Source organism: Vigna unguiculata, chromosome 1 (assembly GCF_004118075.2).
Source record: "Vigna unguiculata cultivar IT97K-499-35 chromosome 1, ASM411807v1, whole genome shotgun sequence".
NCBI classification, from domain to species: domain Eukaryota; kingdom Viridiplantae; phylum Streptophyta; class Magnoliopsida; order Fabales; family Fabaceae; genus Vigna; species Vigna unguiculata.
The window spans coordinates 13157501-13175305 of NC_040279.1; the positions used below are offsets into that span (position 1 = coordinate 13157501).

Below are 17805 nucleotides of genomic sequence, written 5' to 3' on the forward strand. Positions count from 1 at the left end.
TTGTTGATGTGTCCGTATCAGATGAAGAACTTCATCACGATGTTGTTAAAGAAGCATTTAAACAATTTGGCACTGGCTATAGAAATGAAGAAAAAAAGGACAACGAAGAGGTTCTTCGTCTCCTGGAGTATGAAGAAGGTGAGATAGCTGGTATGGAACATTCAATTTCTGAATTAGAGGAAATGGTTGCAAAATGTACGAGTGAGGTTGGGAATGAAGACCCCCCAAATGATGGTTGTGCTGATGATGTCTTTGATGATGACGGTGATGGAGATGACGAAATGTTTGATGACCCTCCTGCTAAGCCGCATCAGGATGAAGAAGTTGTTGTCAACGATGACGGTGGTCAACATAGCAACATGTATGACCGTATGAAGGCCCAACCACGAAGGCGGTTGAAGAGTGTTGCGACAAGAACACCTTTTTCTGTTTATGGGAATAAGAGGAATGCGAAATTGAAATGACCAACATTGGGATGATGTAGTCATGAATTTACCTCTACTGTGGATGTTATTAATGTAATAGGATGTGTGGTGTGTATTTTCTTTATTTATTAGGTTTGAACAATCCGCAATGCATGTTATTTTATTTATGGCAGATATTATTTTACATTGTTATGATTAGTTTGTTGCCTTGTTGTTGAAGTTAAGCATTAATGCATGATCTGGATTGAGCATAGGTTCGTAGTAAAAGAAATCAAACCACCCAATTAATATTATGTTTAGACATTTGTACAAAGAAAAAGTGTATGGGGACATATCTGAATTACTGATTTGTCATTGGTGTGAATGTTAAGCAGTGCATGAATGATGGATAAAGGAATTTGTAAGTAAGTGATTTGATGAAGTTTAGTCTGCATTTTCGTACTATAGTTTCCATGTAACTCCCCATTTAGTTGTTCGTGACTCCCCAGTTATATTTTGAATTTTTCGTGGACATTGGGTTATGGTCAAGAATTTGTAAGTCGTTGAAATAAGGATAATGATTATAGTGCAATGATCCATATATGATTATAAACGACCTTCCATGAGGTCTGCACTGACTATACAAAAAAGTTATTGTAACTCACCACATACGTTTGCCTTACTCCCCACTTAGCTGTGAAATCTGATAATTTGTTTGTGTTGTTTAACAAGACAATCCACTTCATGGAGGTTGCGTGCATGGAGAATACTTTCGATTGCCCTTAATTGATTGTAATAAAGTTTGCAAATTCAGTTTACAGATGAGCTTCAATTTAGTCACCCATGTACAGACGAAAAAATAGACCTAACTCCCCACATAGGTTGTCGTTACTCCCCACTTGGTTGTTATATGTAATATTTTTTGTGTTGTTTCAAAAACATCACATTCCAGTTGATGGCAGTTGCTTGCATGGACAATACTTTGGATTGCCTTTAATGATTGAAAATAAGTATGGAAATTGAGTATATAGATGACCTTCTCTTCAGTCAGCCATGTACAGACGAAAAACTATACGTTACTCCCCTCATGGGTTGTCGTTACTCCCCACGTATTTGTGATATGTGATATTTCTTTTTTGCTGTTGTTTGGAAAACATCACTATCCAGTTGATGGACGTTTCCTGCATGGAGAATAATTTGGATGGCCTTTAGTGATTGAAAAAAATTATGTAAATTGACCATGTATATGACCTTTGCTTCAGTCACCCATGTACAGACGAAAAAATATACGTCACTCCCCACAAAGGTTGTCCTTACTCCCCACTTATTTTTTATAAGTAATATTTCGTTTTTGTTGTATGAGAAACAGCCCATTCCAGTTGATGTAGGTTTTGCAGTTGATGGCCATTTCCTGCATGGAGAATAATTTGGATTGCCTTTAGTGATTGAAAAAAAATAATGGAATTTGAGCATGTGAATGAACTTCGCTTCAGTCAGCAATGTACAAGCGAAATAAAATCCTCACATGCCGCTCTACTGCGAGCATCTACCCAAAAAACATTGCATATACAGTTGTCTTCGTCCATGTCTATTTCAAAGAAAAAGTCGTTGTTTAATTCCCGCATTTTTGAAAAATGTCGTAGAAGGGCCTGCCCATCTCCATCCTTACACAGAGCTCGCCTTTGTTGACCAATGTAGTTGCGAACATCACGTTCTATGAAGTTAACGTGTTCATATCCACCTGCTTCAGACACAAGAGACCGGAAACTTTTGTTAATTCGGACACCAGCGTCATCGTTTGTCTCAACAGTTTGCCTTGAATGCATGTCAACTTTACGGTTGCCCCGTATTAGCTTTGACTTCTTCGGACTAATATCATGACTATGTTCAGTCACAACGGTCCTTATGAACCATTGTCCGTCTTTCTTTGCTGCGGTGATTGAAGCTTTACACTGTTTTGCTTTAGTGGGGACGGTCTTCAATTTTGGAGGAATAGCGGACACATAATTCCCCTCACGTGAACAAACCAACTTGACGTAGTTGATTTCATTGTCTTCGCCCCGTGTTGAAGTCTTTGTTCGAATACCAAAGTCGCTTCTAATTCCGTAACTTCTATAAAATTTTTTGACTTCATCCAAGCTATCAAAACACATGTGTACTTTGGGTGGAAAATCATCTGCAGAGTCATTTTCAGGCAGACCACTATTTACCTGTACTTGTTCAGGCTGCTGATGTGGTCTATGAATTTCAAAAAATGCTTAATGCAATTGGAGAAGTTTTCCCAAATACCAAACATAGATGGTGTCTATGGCACATAATGAAAAAAGTGCCAGAAAAATTGCAAGGTTACACAAACTACAAATCTATCAAGACTGAATTGAAAAGACTAGTGTATGATTCAATCATAGTGGCTGACTTTGAATTGGGATGGCAGGCATTTATTGTAAAATATGATTTGACCACAAACGACTGGCTCACTACATTGTTTGACGAGAGACGTCGTTGGGTTCCTTGCTATCTAAAAAGTCAGTTTTGGGCTGGAATGTCGACCACCCAAAGGAGTGAAGGCCTGAACGCTTTTTTTGATGGGTTCATTAATTCGGGAACTACTTTGCAACAATTTGTTGTGCAATATGACAACGCACTACGACAAAAGGCAGAAAAAGAATTTGAAGCTGACTTTGCTTCATCCAATACCACTGCTGCATGTGGATCACAATCTCTTATTGAAAGGCAGTTTCAACTAGAGTACTCGCACGCCAAATTTGCTGAGGTACAGAACGAATTTAGGGGAAAGATTAATTGCTTCGTGAAAAGGGTGTTCCAAGATGGATGTCTGGTGAAGTATACCGTCAAGGAAGAGTGGTTATGGGAGGGCAAAAAATCCCACAGAATGCATGATGTTGTGCTTGACACGATGCCAACCAATATCCAATGTAGTTGTATGTTGTTTGAGTTTAGGGGCATCATGTGTCGTCACAACTTGTTGACTCTAGGACAAGAAGACATAGAGTGTGTGCCGGAAAAATATGTTCTCCGTCGATGGTCCAAAAATGTAAGGAGGAGGCATAGTTTGATAATAGCGGGATACAATAGAAGTAATGACGACCCACGCATGCAAAGATACAAAATGTTATGCAAGAGGTTTTACGATTTAGCGGAGGTGGCATGTGACTCAGACGCTTCATCCAGGATGTTGTGTAATGAGCTAAATTCTATTGCAAAAGGATTAGGTGTCCCTACCAAATCAAATCCCTTTATGCTTTCCCAACATGGTGACATTGAAGACAATGACGGTCAACATGCAGGTGTGACGAACTCCAGTATTGTTCGCAGCCCGGTACATGTTAAGAGGAAGGGGAGACCGAGAACTAACAGATTGCAATCAACAGTTGAAAAGCTATCAAAGAAAAAGAAAACAAGTGCGGCGAAAAACAAGTCACAAAGAAGTTCACAGGTTTGTATTCATGTAGGTGTATGATTAGACTTTATTTTGAATTCATTGGTTATGTATTCAAGTATCTTGTTTAGGATGATTAGCAGGAACCTATGGACGTGAATGTGCCCTTAGACTCACAATGTACCCAATTGACAGACGAAGCCAGCATTGGACCATACATTCCCAACAATGGGTTCATGTCGCTGCTGACATGTATGGAGGCAGAGATTGTTAACAGTCAAGTTGCTACCACAAGACTCATTTGACAAGGAAAAGGTGCTTAGGTTTGGGAGGATTAGTATGTGGGTTGATGAATTGTTTTTTGGTACGAACTCTATTTTGTGCGTCCTTTTTGTTTTCCAATTCCATGCGCACGGAATACACAAACATAATGACAATGGAAAGATTGTGTTTGGGTATTACATGTGCTTAATTGGTGTCCGACAGTGCCCACATTAACATTTTTGTTGTGTTTGGGTTTTGATGTTATAAACACATTAACTGCATAATTAAAAAGCATTATGAAGTTTGTGGTTGGTTTCATTGTTTAGTTGTTCATAAATCTCATTTCAAAATTTCAATAATTGATCTTAATTACATGTTAAACACAAAAACAAAGCAATTCATACTTTAACACAACGGTAGTACGGTGAGAATTGTAATTTTAATACATTGATGACTCATCCATAATTGATCGTTGAAAGGAATATGTATAACCCTTTCAAACCCCTGAGGTCTTCCCAATAAACGGACACGACTATTGATAACCCCCCACCCACCCTTATTTATTGTCGCACCCGAACCCTAATGGCATCAAAGGTGCGATTTCGTTTCGTTGTTAAGCAAAATTTAAGCACCATCGCATTCGCACCATGGTTGGCAATGTCAGTGCAACTATTGGGGACAACAATGATCCAACACAAGCATTTCCTGGGACGACGGTATTGTGGACGTTCACCACCATCAACATCGAAGGTCAGGTATGCCTTTGACTTATATTTGCCCATTTCATCAATCTGTTAAGGGTTAAAAATTATTTTGTAATGAGGTTCGAAGTTGTATTTGTGCATGTAGAACTTCGCCTATGTAGATCGACATTTTTCTGCTGCATTTGAAAACGAACTGGAGGACCGATGGACTTTAGTTGATAATTTTGGGAACATCTTTGTTGTGACCTACAACATGGATCCATTGAACCCAAAATTAACCAATGGATGGAAAGACATAGAGAACACATACACTGACCAATTAGTCGACTCATATGTTCAGCTTCGTTATGTTGGAGGCAGTCGCTTTCAAATAACATGTTTTGTGGGCCGATGCGAACCATACAATAAGGAGTCATTTTTATTAGGTGTTGTAACGCACCCTAGGACAGCCCTATATGCTGTGAAGTTGACGAAATCTCAGGCACAAGCTAGCCATCTGGTAGTATCTATTCCTGAACTGCGAATCTGTTGCTTTCAAAACTGTGACTGCAATTTGGATGTGACCTCATCTGACCCCGTGTATACTTGTGTAATTGGAATGTTTGCAGGACCTCAATGTTCGTTTTGGTGACATCATAAGAAGCCTACAAATGGATGTGGTTTACCTTTTGGCAAGAAGAAGCGGAGTAGAGTGCAAACTGTTGGTTTCCCGGAATAAGCGATCAACCAAGTTTGGACAAGGGTGCAGGCAGTTTTGTGTGGACAATCACCTGAAGGAAGGAGACAGAGTTGTGTTTGAGGTTGACCATGTTCAGAAACATTGCATAATTGAGGTTTTCATCAATGGATGCAATTGTGATGTGGCAAAGTCCATCAATTTAGAGTAATTTTATAATGTTGTATCTATCATTCTGTTGTTTCAACAATTATCTTATCAAATAAAGTTGATTACTTGTTCCCACCTATTGGATCCGTATATTTATGTAATTAGATTTATGTTACATACCTCATTCCTTATTGATTCATTTAGAGAATGATTAATTAACATTACCCATTTCCGATTGAAGTACTATTGCTTCAACAGATAGACCAATTCAAATACAATTAACGAAACTAAGTGGATTTAAAAAGTGTGGGTGGTAAGGACACTGTAACTGGGGAGTTGGACCACAGTTTATGAAAATAGCTGCATTACAACGAACTGAATAAACATCAGACGCCGATGTGGGGAGTAAGGATGGTGTGCGTGGGGAGTTCAACCAAAGTTTTCTCAACAAAAGTGCAGCATATACAAAAACAAGAAAATAAGCAAAGTTTTGTCAACAAAATTGCAGCAGATAGAAAGAGAAGAAAATAAAATGTGGTCAACCATTATTACTATTTCTTTTCTTAACACATAGATTCCTTGACGTGACTCAAGCGTTAGTCATTTTGAAATAATTTAATTTAATGTGACTGGACCCTCACAGAACCCCAAAGATAAACTGCATTCAAAAGAGGGGAGTTATGCGTACGTAAGTGGGGAGTAGAGTTTTACTTTTGCAACACTGCAACAACATGGAAGAAAAACTATTCTTAAGTAGCCTCTTGGAACACTTGACCATGTAGTTGATAAATCACGATGTCTAATTGCCCAATTTAAATTCAATGAACGGAATTAGGTGGATTTAATATGGCCAAACAACTGCATAAACAGCTGAGGCCGATGTGGGGAGTAAGGAACTAGTACGTGGGGAGTTGAAGCAAAGTTTTCTCAACAAAGGTGCAGCACATACAAAAAAACCTAAGTTAAATGTTATCAAGCCTTATTCCTATTTCATTCGTTAACAAATAAAGTCCTTGACGTCACTCAAGCGTTAGCCATTTTCAAATAATTTAATTTAAATATGACTGGACCCTCACAGAACCCCAAAGATAAACTGCATACAAAAGCGGGGAGTTATGCGTACCTAAGTGGGGAGTAGACTTTTACTTTTGCAATACTGATTGAACATTCACTAAACACTATTCTTAAGTCGCATTTTTGGGACCGTTGACCATGAAGTTGCTCAATCATGACGTCTAATGGACCAATTTAAATTTAAGAAACGGAAGTAGGTGGATTTAAAATGTACAGAAATGTACAAACAGATCAAGCGGATGTGGGGAGTATGCACGCTGTTAGTGGGGATTTGGAGCAAAGTTTTTTGACCGAACCTGCAGGACAGGACACTCCCCACAAAATTTTTTTCAATTTGGTAAATACCTCATTCACATTAATTAACATTGCATTCGTTTAATTTTGTGCATTGTCAACTACATAAACCGCTAAAAAACATTTCACGCATATATGGGCACTTATGCATACATATGTGGGGAGTAATGGCAAACTTTTTTAACAAAACTACAGAAAACGTTAACACAATGACTAATATGTGTAAACACATCATTTGTGTTTCATTTTTCCCAACAAATTCCCGTGTATTATCCATTCCAAATGAAGTAATTTGTTTGGATGTACACTTAGTACAAGCAACATTCAAACCTGTGATGGTAAGTGGGGAGTTAGGTGTAACTACTTGTGGAGTGGAGTTCAAATTAATCAGTAATGTACAATGAATTAAAAGTTGTTAAATACGTCTACAATATTGAATTCTGTCACACATATGCTGCATACATTAACTGGGGACTAAACCAGTACTATGTGGGGGACTAGTGCTACCTTTTCCTATTTGCATTACAATAACTAAAAAACATTTCAACCTGCTGTTGTAACCTGACATACAATTGTCATCCATACATTCCACAGTATAAAATTATTGGTAGCTCAACCATATAAATGTACTGACGTGGTTGGTTCTGGTCATCCCACAGTATAAACTACATATTAAAAAATATAAATTCTAACTTACACTTACACGAATCATAATATTTTGCTTGTCTTCTTCTCTCAACCTCCATTCCCCACATATCTAATCAAGACCCACACAAAAAAAAAATTTGCTATTTCAGAACAAAAAAAGTTTATATGAAAAACAACTCGTTGAACAGAAAAAATACTTTGCTCTCCTGGAACAACTTCTCAATCCGTCTTGACTTGAAGTGAACTTTCGGCCACGCCAATATTCGCGGAAATATTAACTGCAATTCTGGGCCACACAATGAAAGTTTTTCTACAGCCCAAATCTACACGAAACAACATGATACATTATTTCATTTTAAACATTCTACAAATCAAGATAATTTAGTAAATGAAGTTTAGTGTACCTGCAAAACTTGTGCTGCACCACTTAAGCAAAGCTCTCTCTGCCCAAGTGCCAGAAACCCACAACTTAAACTTTTAACTAAAAAACTATGAACTGCCTTACCCCAATTGTAATTGGACAGCCCATCTATATGATCTAAAACACTACAAGGTATGTTACTAATTGTTTTTGAATTCCTAGGAAAGTAAAACACAGCAAAACAAACAAATATGTACAAACGACAAACGTTATCAACTTCATTACAATCACTACCTACCAAACCCTTAATTATTTCAATAATGGTTTCAACGCTTCAATAACTCAAGCAAAAGAGGGTTACATATCTTTAATGGTTGTTGCATGTCCAAACACCATTTGAATGGTGTACCCTGAATTCTTTCGCGATGCCTATCTAAGATTATCCCATTCATTTGGCCAATCCACTTTGTGTGACAAAAAGTTCTCAATCGAGCCTAAAATTCAAAATATTTCAAAAAATTAATACTTCATTTAAATGTATACAACAAATTCTTGTCAACCCAGTCTACAAATTACAAAATATAAATACCTTCTCATTCAATCCACATTCACCAGCCATAACTTTGTGATGACCAACAACTCCGGCCACTACATTTTCATGGACAAAGGATCTTTCAATAACCTTCAAACTACCTGAACAGAAGATGATATTCAAAGGTTACACATAATATTTTTCTCTTCTTTTTTTGGTAATGACCAACAATTATGCTTATTTACTGGAAAAGTTTTATGAGAATAATCAAACTGGCCCACGAATGAGAACTCTGAAGTAACCAAACCAACATTATGGGGATGTAGTCACAAAGCAGAATATATTTCTTACACAACACGGAATACATGACATGGTTGATCAGCCTCACATTTTTAACCCCCCAGTAATGAAACCCTAGAAATCAAATACAAATGACGAAACTACCAAAAATTTAACATTACAGACAACAACAAACGAGGACACACATACGGACTTACAAAAGATGGGGTTTGTTCAAAATTTTCAAGCACCTAAACAGCTATAACAGACACCACCGAACGAAAAAAATGGGTTCTCAAAAATTCAATAACATTCACCCTAACACCACCAAATCACTTTTCCCCCAACAACATCAAGAACAAACATGTACAATACCAACTTGTTTGAAAAACAAAATAAAAAATCACGAAAAGGAGAAAAATTTCATCATCAACCAACACATTAAGCAAATGTGAAATGGGACCAAAAGAAACTTACAATGCAACGGACACGATCACCAAACGGTTGTCGCCGACCAAGCAGCGTCGATTCGGACTTCCAAATAAACTACCCAATCTTAAACCTTCGTCTTCTGGATGGTAGGTACCGTCTTTGGTTACCACTGACAACGAGCCTCCACCACCACCGGCGAAATGGTTGCCGGAATCCTTTTATCTCTTCACCACTAATTCCGGCCGCAAGTTGGTATTTCCACCTTCTCTCTCTTCACTTCTCACTGCGGAACGGACCGGCTTCACTTCCCCCCCTTTTTTCTCTTCTCTTTCTCTATCTAAAGGACATTTAATCTCATTTTTTTCCCTCTCAGCTGCACGTGCGAACAGAGATTTTCAGTTATTAAAAATTAAAAAAACTGCTGCCACGTAAGCTGTGTCAAAACCTTGTCAAAAAATTTTGTTGGAATATCATTATCCTTTATTATAAGAATAAAAACTAACTTAAACCTCAAAGTGCTTTGTGCATGTACCATTACAGAAGAGCTATACTACCTACAACACTGAATAGATAGAGAAGAACCACGAGGTAAGGGACTGTTCGACCTTGCAAGGTTAGCTAGTAAAATGCATTTAATTAATTAGCTTAAGATATGATATTATTCTGAGCGCAAACGACAGCAAAGTGGTTTCTATAAAGTATATACATTAATAGATATAGTACTCTGATGTCATTTGCCATTGTCCATGAATATAGTGTTTACCAAGTTTTTGTTTCAATTTATGGTTAATTTAGTGTCTCGGAAGTTTTTAGGTATTAATATATTGTGATAAACATATCAGTATAACCAATATTAGTTGTTTAATTGAAAACGTTAAAGAAGTAAATTATAGTCTTTGTATAATTTTTTTCTTTTCTCAATGTTATTTGCTTCCAAATTAAACCAATAATGGGTTTAATTTTAGTTCAAATTTATAAGCCCTAAAAGCTTTTTAGGAAATTCTTTTAAGGGATTGCTTCTCCAAATATTTATTATTATTCCATGCTCAAGGCATGAACTTGAGATCACTGGTTAAGTCTTCAATTAATTATTCTAATCACATATCTAAAACTACATCTCTTGAATTTGAGATTACTAAATATCAAGAATTTGAACACCATATAAATGACAAAATTAAAACTGTTCTAACACTAATTAATCTACGTGATTGGTAATATTAAGTAGAAGGGTGAAGTTCCATGACATATGCCAATTCTTTTATTGACTTTGAGGTTATCTTCTAAAATTCAAATCATTGTTTTGAAGTTGACATGGAATCAATGAACAGTTCTAGATTTTTGGCTTCCCCAGAAAGTTGTTCGCTTTGTATATGAATGCTTTTATTTACCTTTTGGTAGGCGGGGGCTATTAGTCAACATAATCCCCAAACTAATTAGATACAAGTACTACAACATCAATTGTGAGTTCTTCAAATAAATGATCTACACAATTAGTTTATATTCCTCAAATTTGGAGGGTATCCCTTAAAAACTTGGAGTTGACTAAATTGTGCTAGTGAGTAAGAACAAGGGAACATCGCCCATGCCCCTTCATTATTGTTTTCAATTGAATATTAACACTTTCTTAAATTTAACATTTCCTCATTAAAGAAGAGCAGTTGGATCTCTCTTATCACGAGGGATGGAGGCTCATAATTTTGGTGTAGCCTCCATTATTATTTAGCCAACACTAAATACCTAAGGAAAGTTGAACCCAATTATTTATTAATGATCTATGCATTCTAGCTTTTTCTAAGTAATATTAATGCATTAACAAATGGGAAAATTTGGAATAACGAATTGTGTAGGCGACAATGTAGGGCCATTGTTGACCACGTGGCAGACAGCATCACTAACACCTTTCTTTCAGGGTAGGTCCCAACCCCTTAAGAGCTTCAAGCCTTCAATTACCCCACCATCATGTCACATGGGACCATCTTCGCCACCCATTTTCCTTTTCCATTTATTACCTTAACCAAGATTTTATAATTAAGTCGGTGAAGTCAAGGGTATGGTAATTGAGCTTAATGCATGCATTACCTACCTTCCTATGTAACACCTTTTTCATTATCATGGACTATTTCACCAGAATTGTATATATATGATAAGATGTAAGAACTCCTTAAAGAAAAGAATGCATGACTGGATCAAATGTCATGTTCTTAGGGGAAGTAAAATATCACAATTGAGTCCATTTTTAAGGGCTGCTCACTACAGTTAACAAGATACCACCTCCAACATGACACCAACTCCTTATCTGCTCTAGCTATTATATATATTCATCTTTTCCAACAACGTTAAATAAATTTTTATCATGCACACACTATACAGCACCGTCCCTATTTTCTGGTAACATAGTCGTGGTTTGCCAAATGGCCAGCTTTAGCACCTTAGTATAGAACAACCATGCAATAAAAACACACATTTTCATTTTCCAATGAACCAACTCCGTTTATTGCTGCTCCCTACCTGCATGTATCTATCTATGAACACTGCATCACTGTCACCGTTTATACATTTAAAAACAATCAAGTCAAAAACCATTCTCTTTTTTCACACATTTATAACCGTATTCCCATTTAAGGACAAATTATAACATAATTCAAAGTTTTCATGATGATGATAATATTATAATAATGGTAATAATAATGTTAGTATAATAAGAATGATAAAAAGTGAAAAGAATAGAATATGTAAACTCCAGTTGGTCAACCTAACCTCTGCACCCGCAGCTCCAGTTGGGTCAACTTCTTGAACCTTCGGACCCACCTTCACTGTTCCCATCCTTTTATATATCAAAACGAAACCACCAACGTTAATGTCTCAAACAGAACTGCAATCTCCGTACCCACAACAACAGCCATGGAAGAACCTACATTATTGTTCCCAGACACAGACCTGGATCTCAGTTTTACCAGCACCACCACCGATCGCACCAGCGCCCGAACCAGCCTCGCCCGAACCAGCAGCCTCACACTCAGCTTCAACGATCGTATCTCAACTAGCGGGCCCTCTATCTCAGTCGTAAACCGTCGCCCCCACCGGAGCTCCGACCCCCACTGGTCCGCCATCCAGGCAGCCACCATGCTCTCCTCCGATGGCCGTCTCCACCTCCGCCATCTTAAGCTGCTCCGCCACCTCGGCTCCGGCAACCTCGGCCGCGTCTTCCTCTGCCGCCTGCGCGACTACGACGGCGCCAACTTCGCCCTCAAAGTCGTCGACAAAGACCTCCTCACCCCCAAAAAACTCTCCCACGCGGAAACCGAGGCCGAAATCCTCCAAGCACTCGACCATCCCTTCCTCCCCACGCTCTACGCCCGCATCGACGTCTCCCACTACACGTGCCTGCTCATCGACTACTGCCCCGCCGGCGACCTCCACTCCCTCCTCCGCAAACAGCCACAGCACCGCCTTCCCCTCTCGGTAGCGCGTTTCTTCGCCGCCGAGGTCCTCGTCGCCCTCGAGTATCTCCACGCGCTCGGAATCGTCTACCGCGACCTCAAACCGGAGAACGTTCTCCTGCGCGAAGACGGCCATGTCATGCTCTCGGATTTCGATCTCTGCTTCAAATCCGACGTGGCACCCAGTCTCACACTCCGGACCCACAACAAACCTCCTCGCGTGGACCCCACCAACGGTTGTTTCAGTTGTAACCGTCTCCCCTCCAGACAACACCACCAAACGTTCCTTGCGGAGTTCATTGCGGAACCCGTGGCGGCATTTTCACGGTCGTGCGTCGGGACGCACGAGTACCTCGCCCCTGAGCTCGTTTCGGGTAACGGTCACGGTAACGGCGTGGACTGGTGGGCTTTTGGAGTTTTCGTCTACGAGTTGCTGTACGGGACGACACCGTTTAAGGGATGCAACAAAGAGACCACACTGCGCAATATAGCGTCGTGTAAGGACGTGAGGTTCGTCCAGTTGTCGGAAGGAGAAGAGCCTGGGATGGCTGAGGCTAGGGATTTGATTGAGAAGTTGTTGGTGAAGGATCCAAGGAGGAGGCTAGGGTGCGCCAAGGGTGCCACTGATGTTAAACGACACCCGTTTTTTGACGGCATTAAGTGGCCCTTGATTCGAACTTACCGGCCACCGGAAGTGAAGGGGTTGGTGAGAAGGAACAGGTCGCACGTGAGTGGTCACGTGAGTTGCAGGAGGAAGAGGTGGTCGTGGAAGAAACTTTCTCATGTCCTTCGGAAATGTAATTTGATTTCAAACTATAGTAATAATAATAACAATTATTATCACTATGTTGATAGTTATAAGGTTAATTAGTTTGGTGAGATAGACATTGGAAGAAGATATGAATGATAGTGTGACCATATACTTTCAAATTTTGGTTGTGCAGTAAGTGTAGTTTTTCGAGACAGGTTTGCTGGTGTACATCAATTACATACAACATATACATATTCATTTCTTCCCTTCATTTTTTGTTATTTGATGAACAATTTTTTTACAAGAACTATATAATATAGTTTTCTTCATTTTTTTCACCCTTATGGTGGCACGAGTAAACTTGGTACAAAGATTTGATAAAACTAAGTGCATGAAGATCACATGTGATTGATGAACATCTATTTTGAAGATCATGTTTCTATAATACTAAATCTATAAATGATGTGTTAAATATAATAGTTACATGTTATACCATATTCGTAGGCTATATGACATAGGTTAGATGTCTTGTTAGTCTTAGTGTGTCCTTTTTAATATGTTAAAATGAGTTTTAACAGGTTAAAATGCTTGTTGTATATAATTTCTCATATGAGCATTCAATCAATTGAATAGTTTTTCAATCGACTGATTTCAGTTAAGTCAAGTGAAATCAACTAATTATATAGAAAATTCAACCGATTGATTTCACTTAAACCATACTATATAAGTTGTGTTTTCGAGAACAGAGGCACAATTATGAGTTTTTAAGTGTGAAAACCTGTTATTCATCATTGAAACTCTCTCTTTGCATTATACAACTGCAATGTGAAGATTGAAGATCTTGGAGGCATTTTGGCTTGAGATTAGCTTGAAGAAACTCGTGTATGGTTGGTGATGGACATTGTAGCACGAAAATGAAGAGGAGAAGGTCCATGACTGCAGTGGAAATGGAGTGAAATGGAGGAGTGGATTCAAGTTTGGAGGCTTTTGAAGCAATGAAGGTGAGACGGAGATGAAACCTATAAGAGAAATATATTCTAGGGAAGGAGGCTAGAGGAGTTCTTGGTAGAAACTAGTCTAGTAAAGTGACTCTAGATGCAATAGGTGTAGTACTCTTAACACTTAGTCTATTACCAATCCAAAGTAACCAAATACAAGCACAGGAAGCTCTCATTTATAGTAGATGAGCCTTACTTAATGCAATGAAAATGAGAAAGGAAATGAAATGCAAATGCATGGCTTGCTCTCTAAGTTACTCATGGGACCATTGGATGCAAAGGAGCTAGGATCTCACGCCAAGTGTCCTCCTTCACATGTCTCATGCATTGTTACAGTTGGCACTATGTGGAAGGAGTTTTTGGAGAGCAATTTTCGGCCAAGGCAGGATTGGCTTGAATTGGCCCAATTTGCAAGCTAATCAAAAAGTTTAAAAAAGCATGGCCTAACAAATGGCCTAAAATTAGAATCTATTCTTGTACTCTCCTCGCCTCCAGGTCGGAATCCGATCTAGTTTTTCGAGTAATACGCAGTTCATCAAAGATTTTCGTAATGGTAAGTCGGATAGTTCGTCCAATGGTAAGTCGGATAGCTCGTCCAATGGTAAGTGGGATAGCTCGTTGAATGGTAAGTCGGATAGCTCGTCAATGGTAAGCCAGATAGCTCGTCCAATGGTAAGTGGGATAGCTCGTCCAATGTTAAGTGGGATAGCTCGTCGAATGGTAAGTCGGATAGCTCGTCCAATGGAAGTCGGACCACTCCGCCAAACTGTTAAAACGTGCTTGTACACAGGCATATGGGCCAATGATATGGCCAACAACAACCCAAAAGAAGTAGCCCAAAAGGAAGAAACGTGGCATAGAAAGAATGCGTAAAATAAGTAGTAACTGACAAGCAAATATCCCTGAATTTTAGGAATAGCCCCTGACAAGATTTCGGGAGAGAATAATGGAGAAGTGGGTAGGTTGGTTAGCTAAAAATCTGGCAGTAAGGTAACGACTGGAATTCCATCAACGCTTGGAAGAATCCTTACGTCAGCAGGAGCAACTACGTAAGTGAAACGAAGACTTGTGCACCTGGATGAGAGACCGCAGTCATCTACATGATCGTAGTACTATGAAAAGGGGTATAGATCAGGAGGAGGGTCATCCATTCGCTAGAGGAATAATGGAGGAGATGATTCCCCCGCATTTCATCATCCCAAAGGTTCCACAATTCTTTAGGAAGGGCGACCCCAAAGCCCACCCCAAAGCCTTCCGAGCTTAGATGTTGATTTCTAGAGGGAGTGACGTCATCCGTTGCAAAATGTTTGTAGGGACAGTCACTGAAACAACTCTCAAATGGTTTCGTAAGCTTCCCAGTGCATCCATTACATCCTTCACTTCTTTCTCTCAGGTATTCTTGGAACGGTTCGTGGTAAATCGGCCAAAATAGCTACAGATTGCTGACATGTTTGACATAAAGCAACACCCAGAGGAGTCGTTGAAACAGTTCCTCAATTGCTTCTGTGATATAAGCATAGGACTCACTAACCCTAGCGAGGAGATGTTGGTAGGGGCTATTGTCAAAGGATTACGAGCAAATCCTTTCAGCAAATCCTTAATCAGATTGCCCGCGACGACGTTGGCAGAGGTAAGAGGCCGAGTTGTAGTACACATTGAAATGGAGGAAGCAATGCAAAAGAAGAGAGCGGAGGAAAAGGAAAAATGCCTGAATCCTGAATACAAGAACAAAGGTGAAGCCCCATGACTTCAAAGAAAATGATTTGTCTTAAGGAGGGCTCAGGCGATCGAGATAAAGGACAAACTCTCGCCAAAATGGGTAGGACCATTCGGAGTCCAAAAGGTCCTTCTCGGAGGGGCATACAAATTGGAGATGTTGGATGGAATGACCATTCCCAAGACATGGAACGTAGCAAGCCTACAGTTTTATTTTAGTTAAATATTTGTCTCTTATATTATTTCTTTCATTTTTTCTGATGTTAGAAAACTTATTTCATTTCTTAAATAAAATCCACACTCTTTTTCCCTTCCAACATCATTGGAAGGGTATTTTAACGAGGTGGGTTGTTCATAATTTGGTGTGTTTGTTAACACTCATATTTAAAGTTCCTTTTTCTTGATTTTTCTGAATCTCGGTCCGACCTCCCTACGCACTTGGTAAAAACCTCAGTACGTTGAGGGCTATCTCAGTTCAGCCTCACTAGGCGCTTGGGAAAAAACCTCAGTACGCTGAGGGCTATATCGGTCCGACCTCGCTACGCACTTGGGAAAAACCTCAGTACACTAAGGGCTATCTCGGTCCGACCTTGCTACGAGCTTGGTAAAAACTTCAAAACGCTGAGGGCTATCTCGGTTTGACCTTGCTACGCGCTTGGGAAAAAACCTCAGTACGTTGAGGGCTATCTCGGTCCGACCTCGCTATGCGCTTGGTAAAAACCTCAGTACGTTGAGGACTATCTCAGTCTGACCTCGCTATGCGCTTGGGAAAAAACCTCAGTACGCAGAGGGCTATCTTGGTCCGACCTCGCTACGCGCTTGTTAAAAACCTCAGTACGCTGAAGGCTATCTTGGTCCGACCTCGCTACACGCGTGGTAAAAACCTCAGTTTGCTGAGGGCTATCTCGCTTCGACCTACGATATGTTTTTCATTATGTGTTTAGTTAAATTTATAATATCCTATAATATCCTATAAATATCCTACACATACCATTAGCTCATTTCAGTAGTTAAAAACTAATCCCGTTATGTTTAACTTAAAGATCCTTTCTTTAAGTTATGAATATCATAGTTTTGTTTTTATGAAGCACATAAGGAAACAAGAAAAAGGGAAACAATTAGTGTAGTTTTAAACTTGAGTCGTTGGATATAAAGCAAATAAAATATTTGATGGCTGACACATGTTAGGGTAGGTGAGATATAATAAATGGAGGCAGAAGTGTTACGTGTAAGACCCGTGAAAATTAATTAATTAAATAAAAATTAATTAATAAATGTGGGTAGTGAGAGTCTTTATGACATTAAATATTGATTTATATAATGTGAAAAAGTACTAACTCAAGTGGTTGAGGGTACTTAATTGTGTAAGAGGGCTTGGGTTCAAGTCTTAGGTATGTCATTTGTGTGTTATTTAATTATTATTATTTTTTTTATAATATGCTAGAGCATGTTGAGTGATAATATAATCATAAAATTATATTAATAATCACAAAACATGATTGGTTGAATTGGTTATGCACTTGAATGGTGATTGAATGGTCATGGGTTCAAACCTTGGTAGGGTTAAATTAGACTTTCTTTTTGTCAATTTTGCTTTTGGCATGAATGTGAAAGTTTTGAGAAAACCCTAATGGAATGGGTAGCCAAGGGAGGCTGGAAAAAAACTTTCCATAATGAACCAT

At 39.0% G+C, this 17805-nt stretch overlaps 2 protein-coding genes across 2 annotated transcripts; both read left to right on the forward strand.

Moving 5' to 3' along the window:
• Positions 1-2721: 2721 nt before the first annotated feature.
• LOC114188376 (protein FAR1-RELATED SEQUENCE 5-like) lies at positions 2722-4109 on the forward strand. The gene is made up of 2 exons (XM_028076969.1): positions 2722-3861; positions 3948-4109. The coding sequence occupies exons 1-2, from the start codon at positions 2722-2724 to the stop codon at positions 4107-4109; spliced, it is 1302 nt and encodes a 433-aa protein (XP_027932770.1).
• Positions 4110-11970: 7861 nt separating this feature from the next.
• On the forward strand, positions 11971-13641 carry LOC114195536 (serine/threonine-protein kinase WAG1). The gene has a single exon (XM_028086044.1). The coding sequence runs from the start codon at positions 12120-12122 to the stop codon at positions 13527-13529; it is 1410 nt and encodes a 469-aa protein (XP_027941845.1). The 5' UTR covers positions 11971-12119; the 3' UTR covers positions 13530-13641.
• The last annotated feature ends 4164 nt before the right edge of the window (positions 13642-17805 follow it).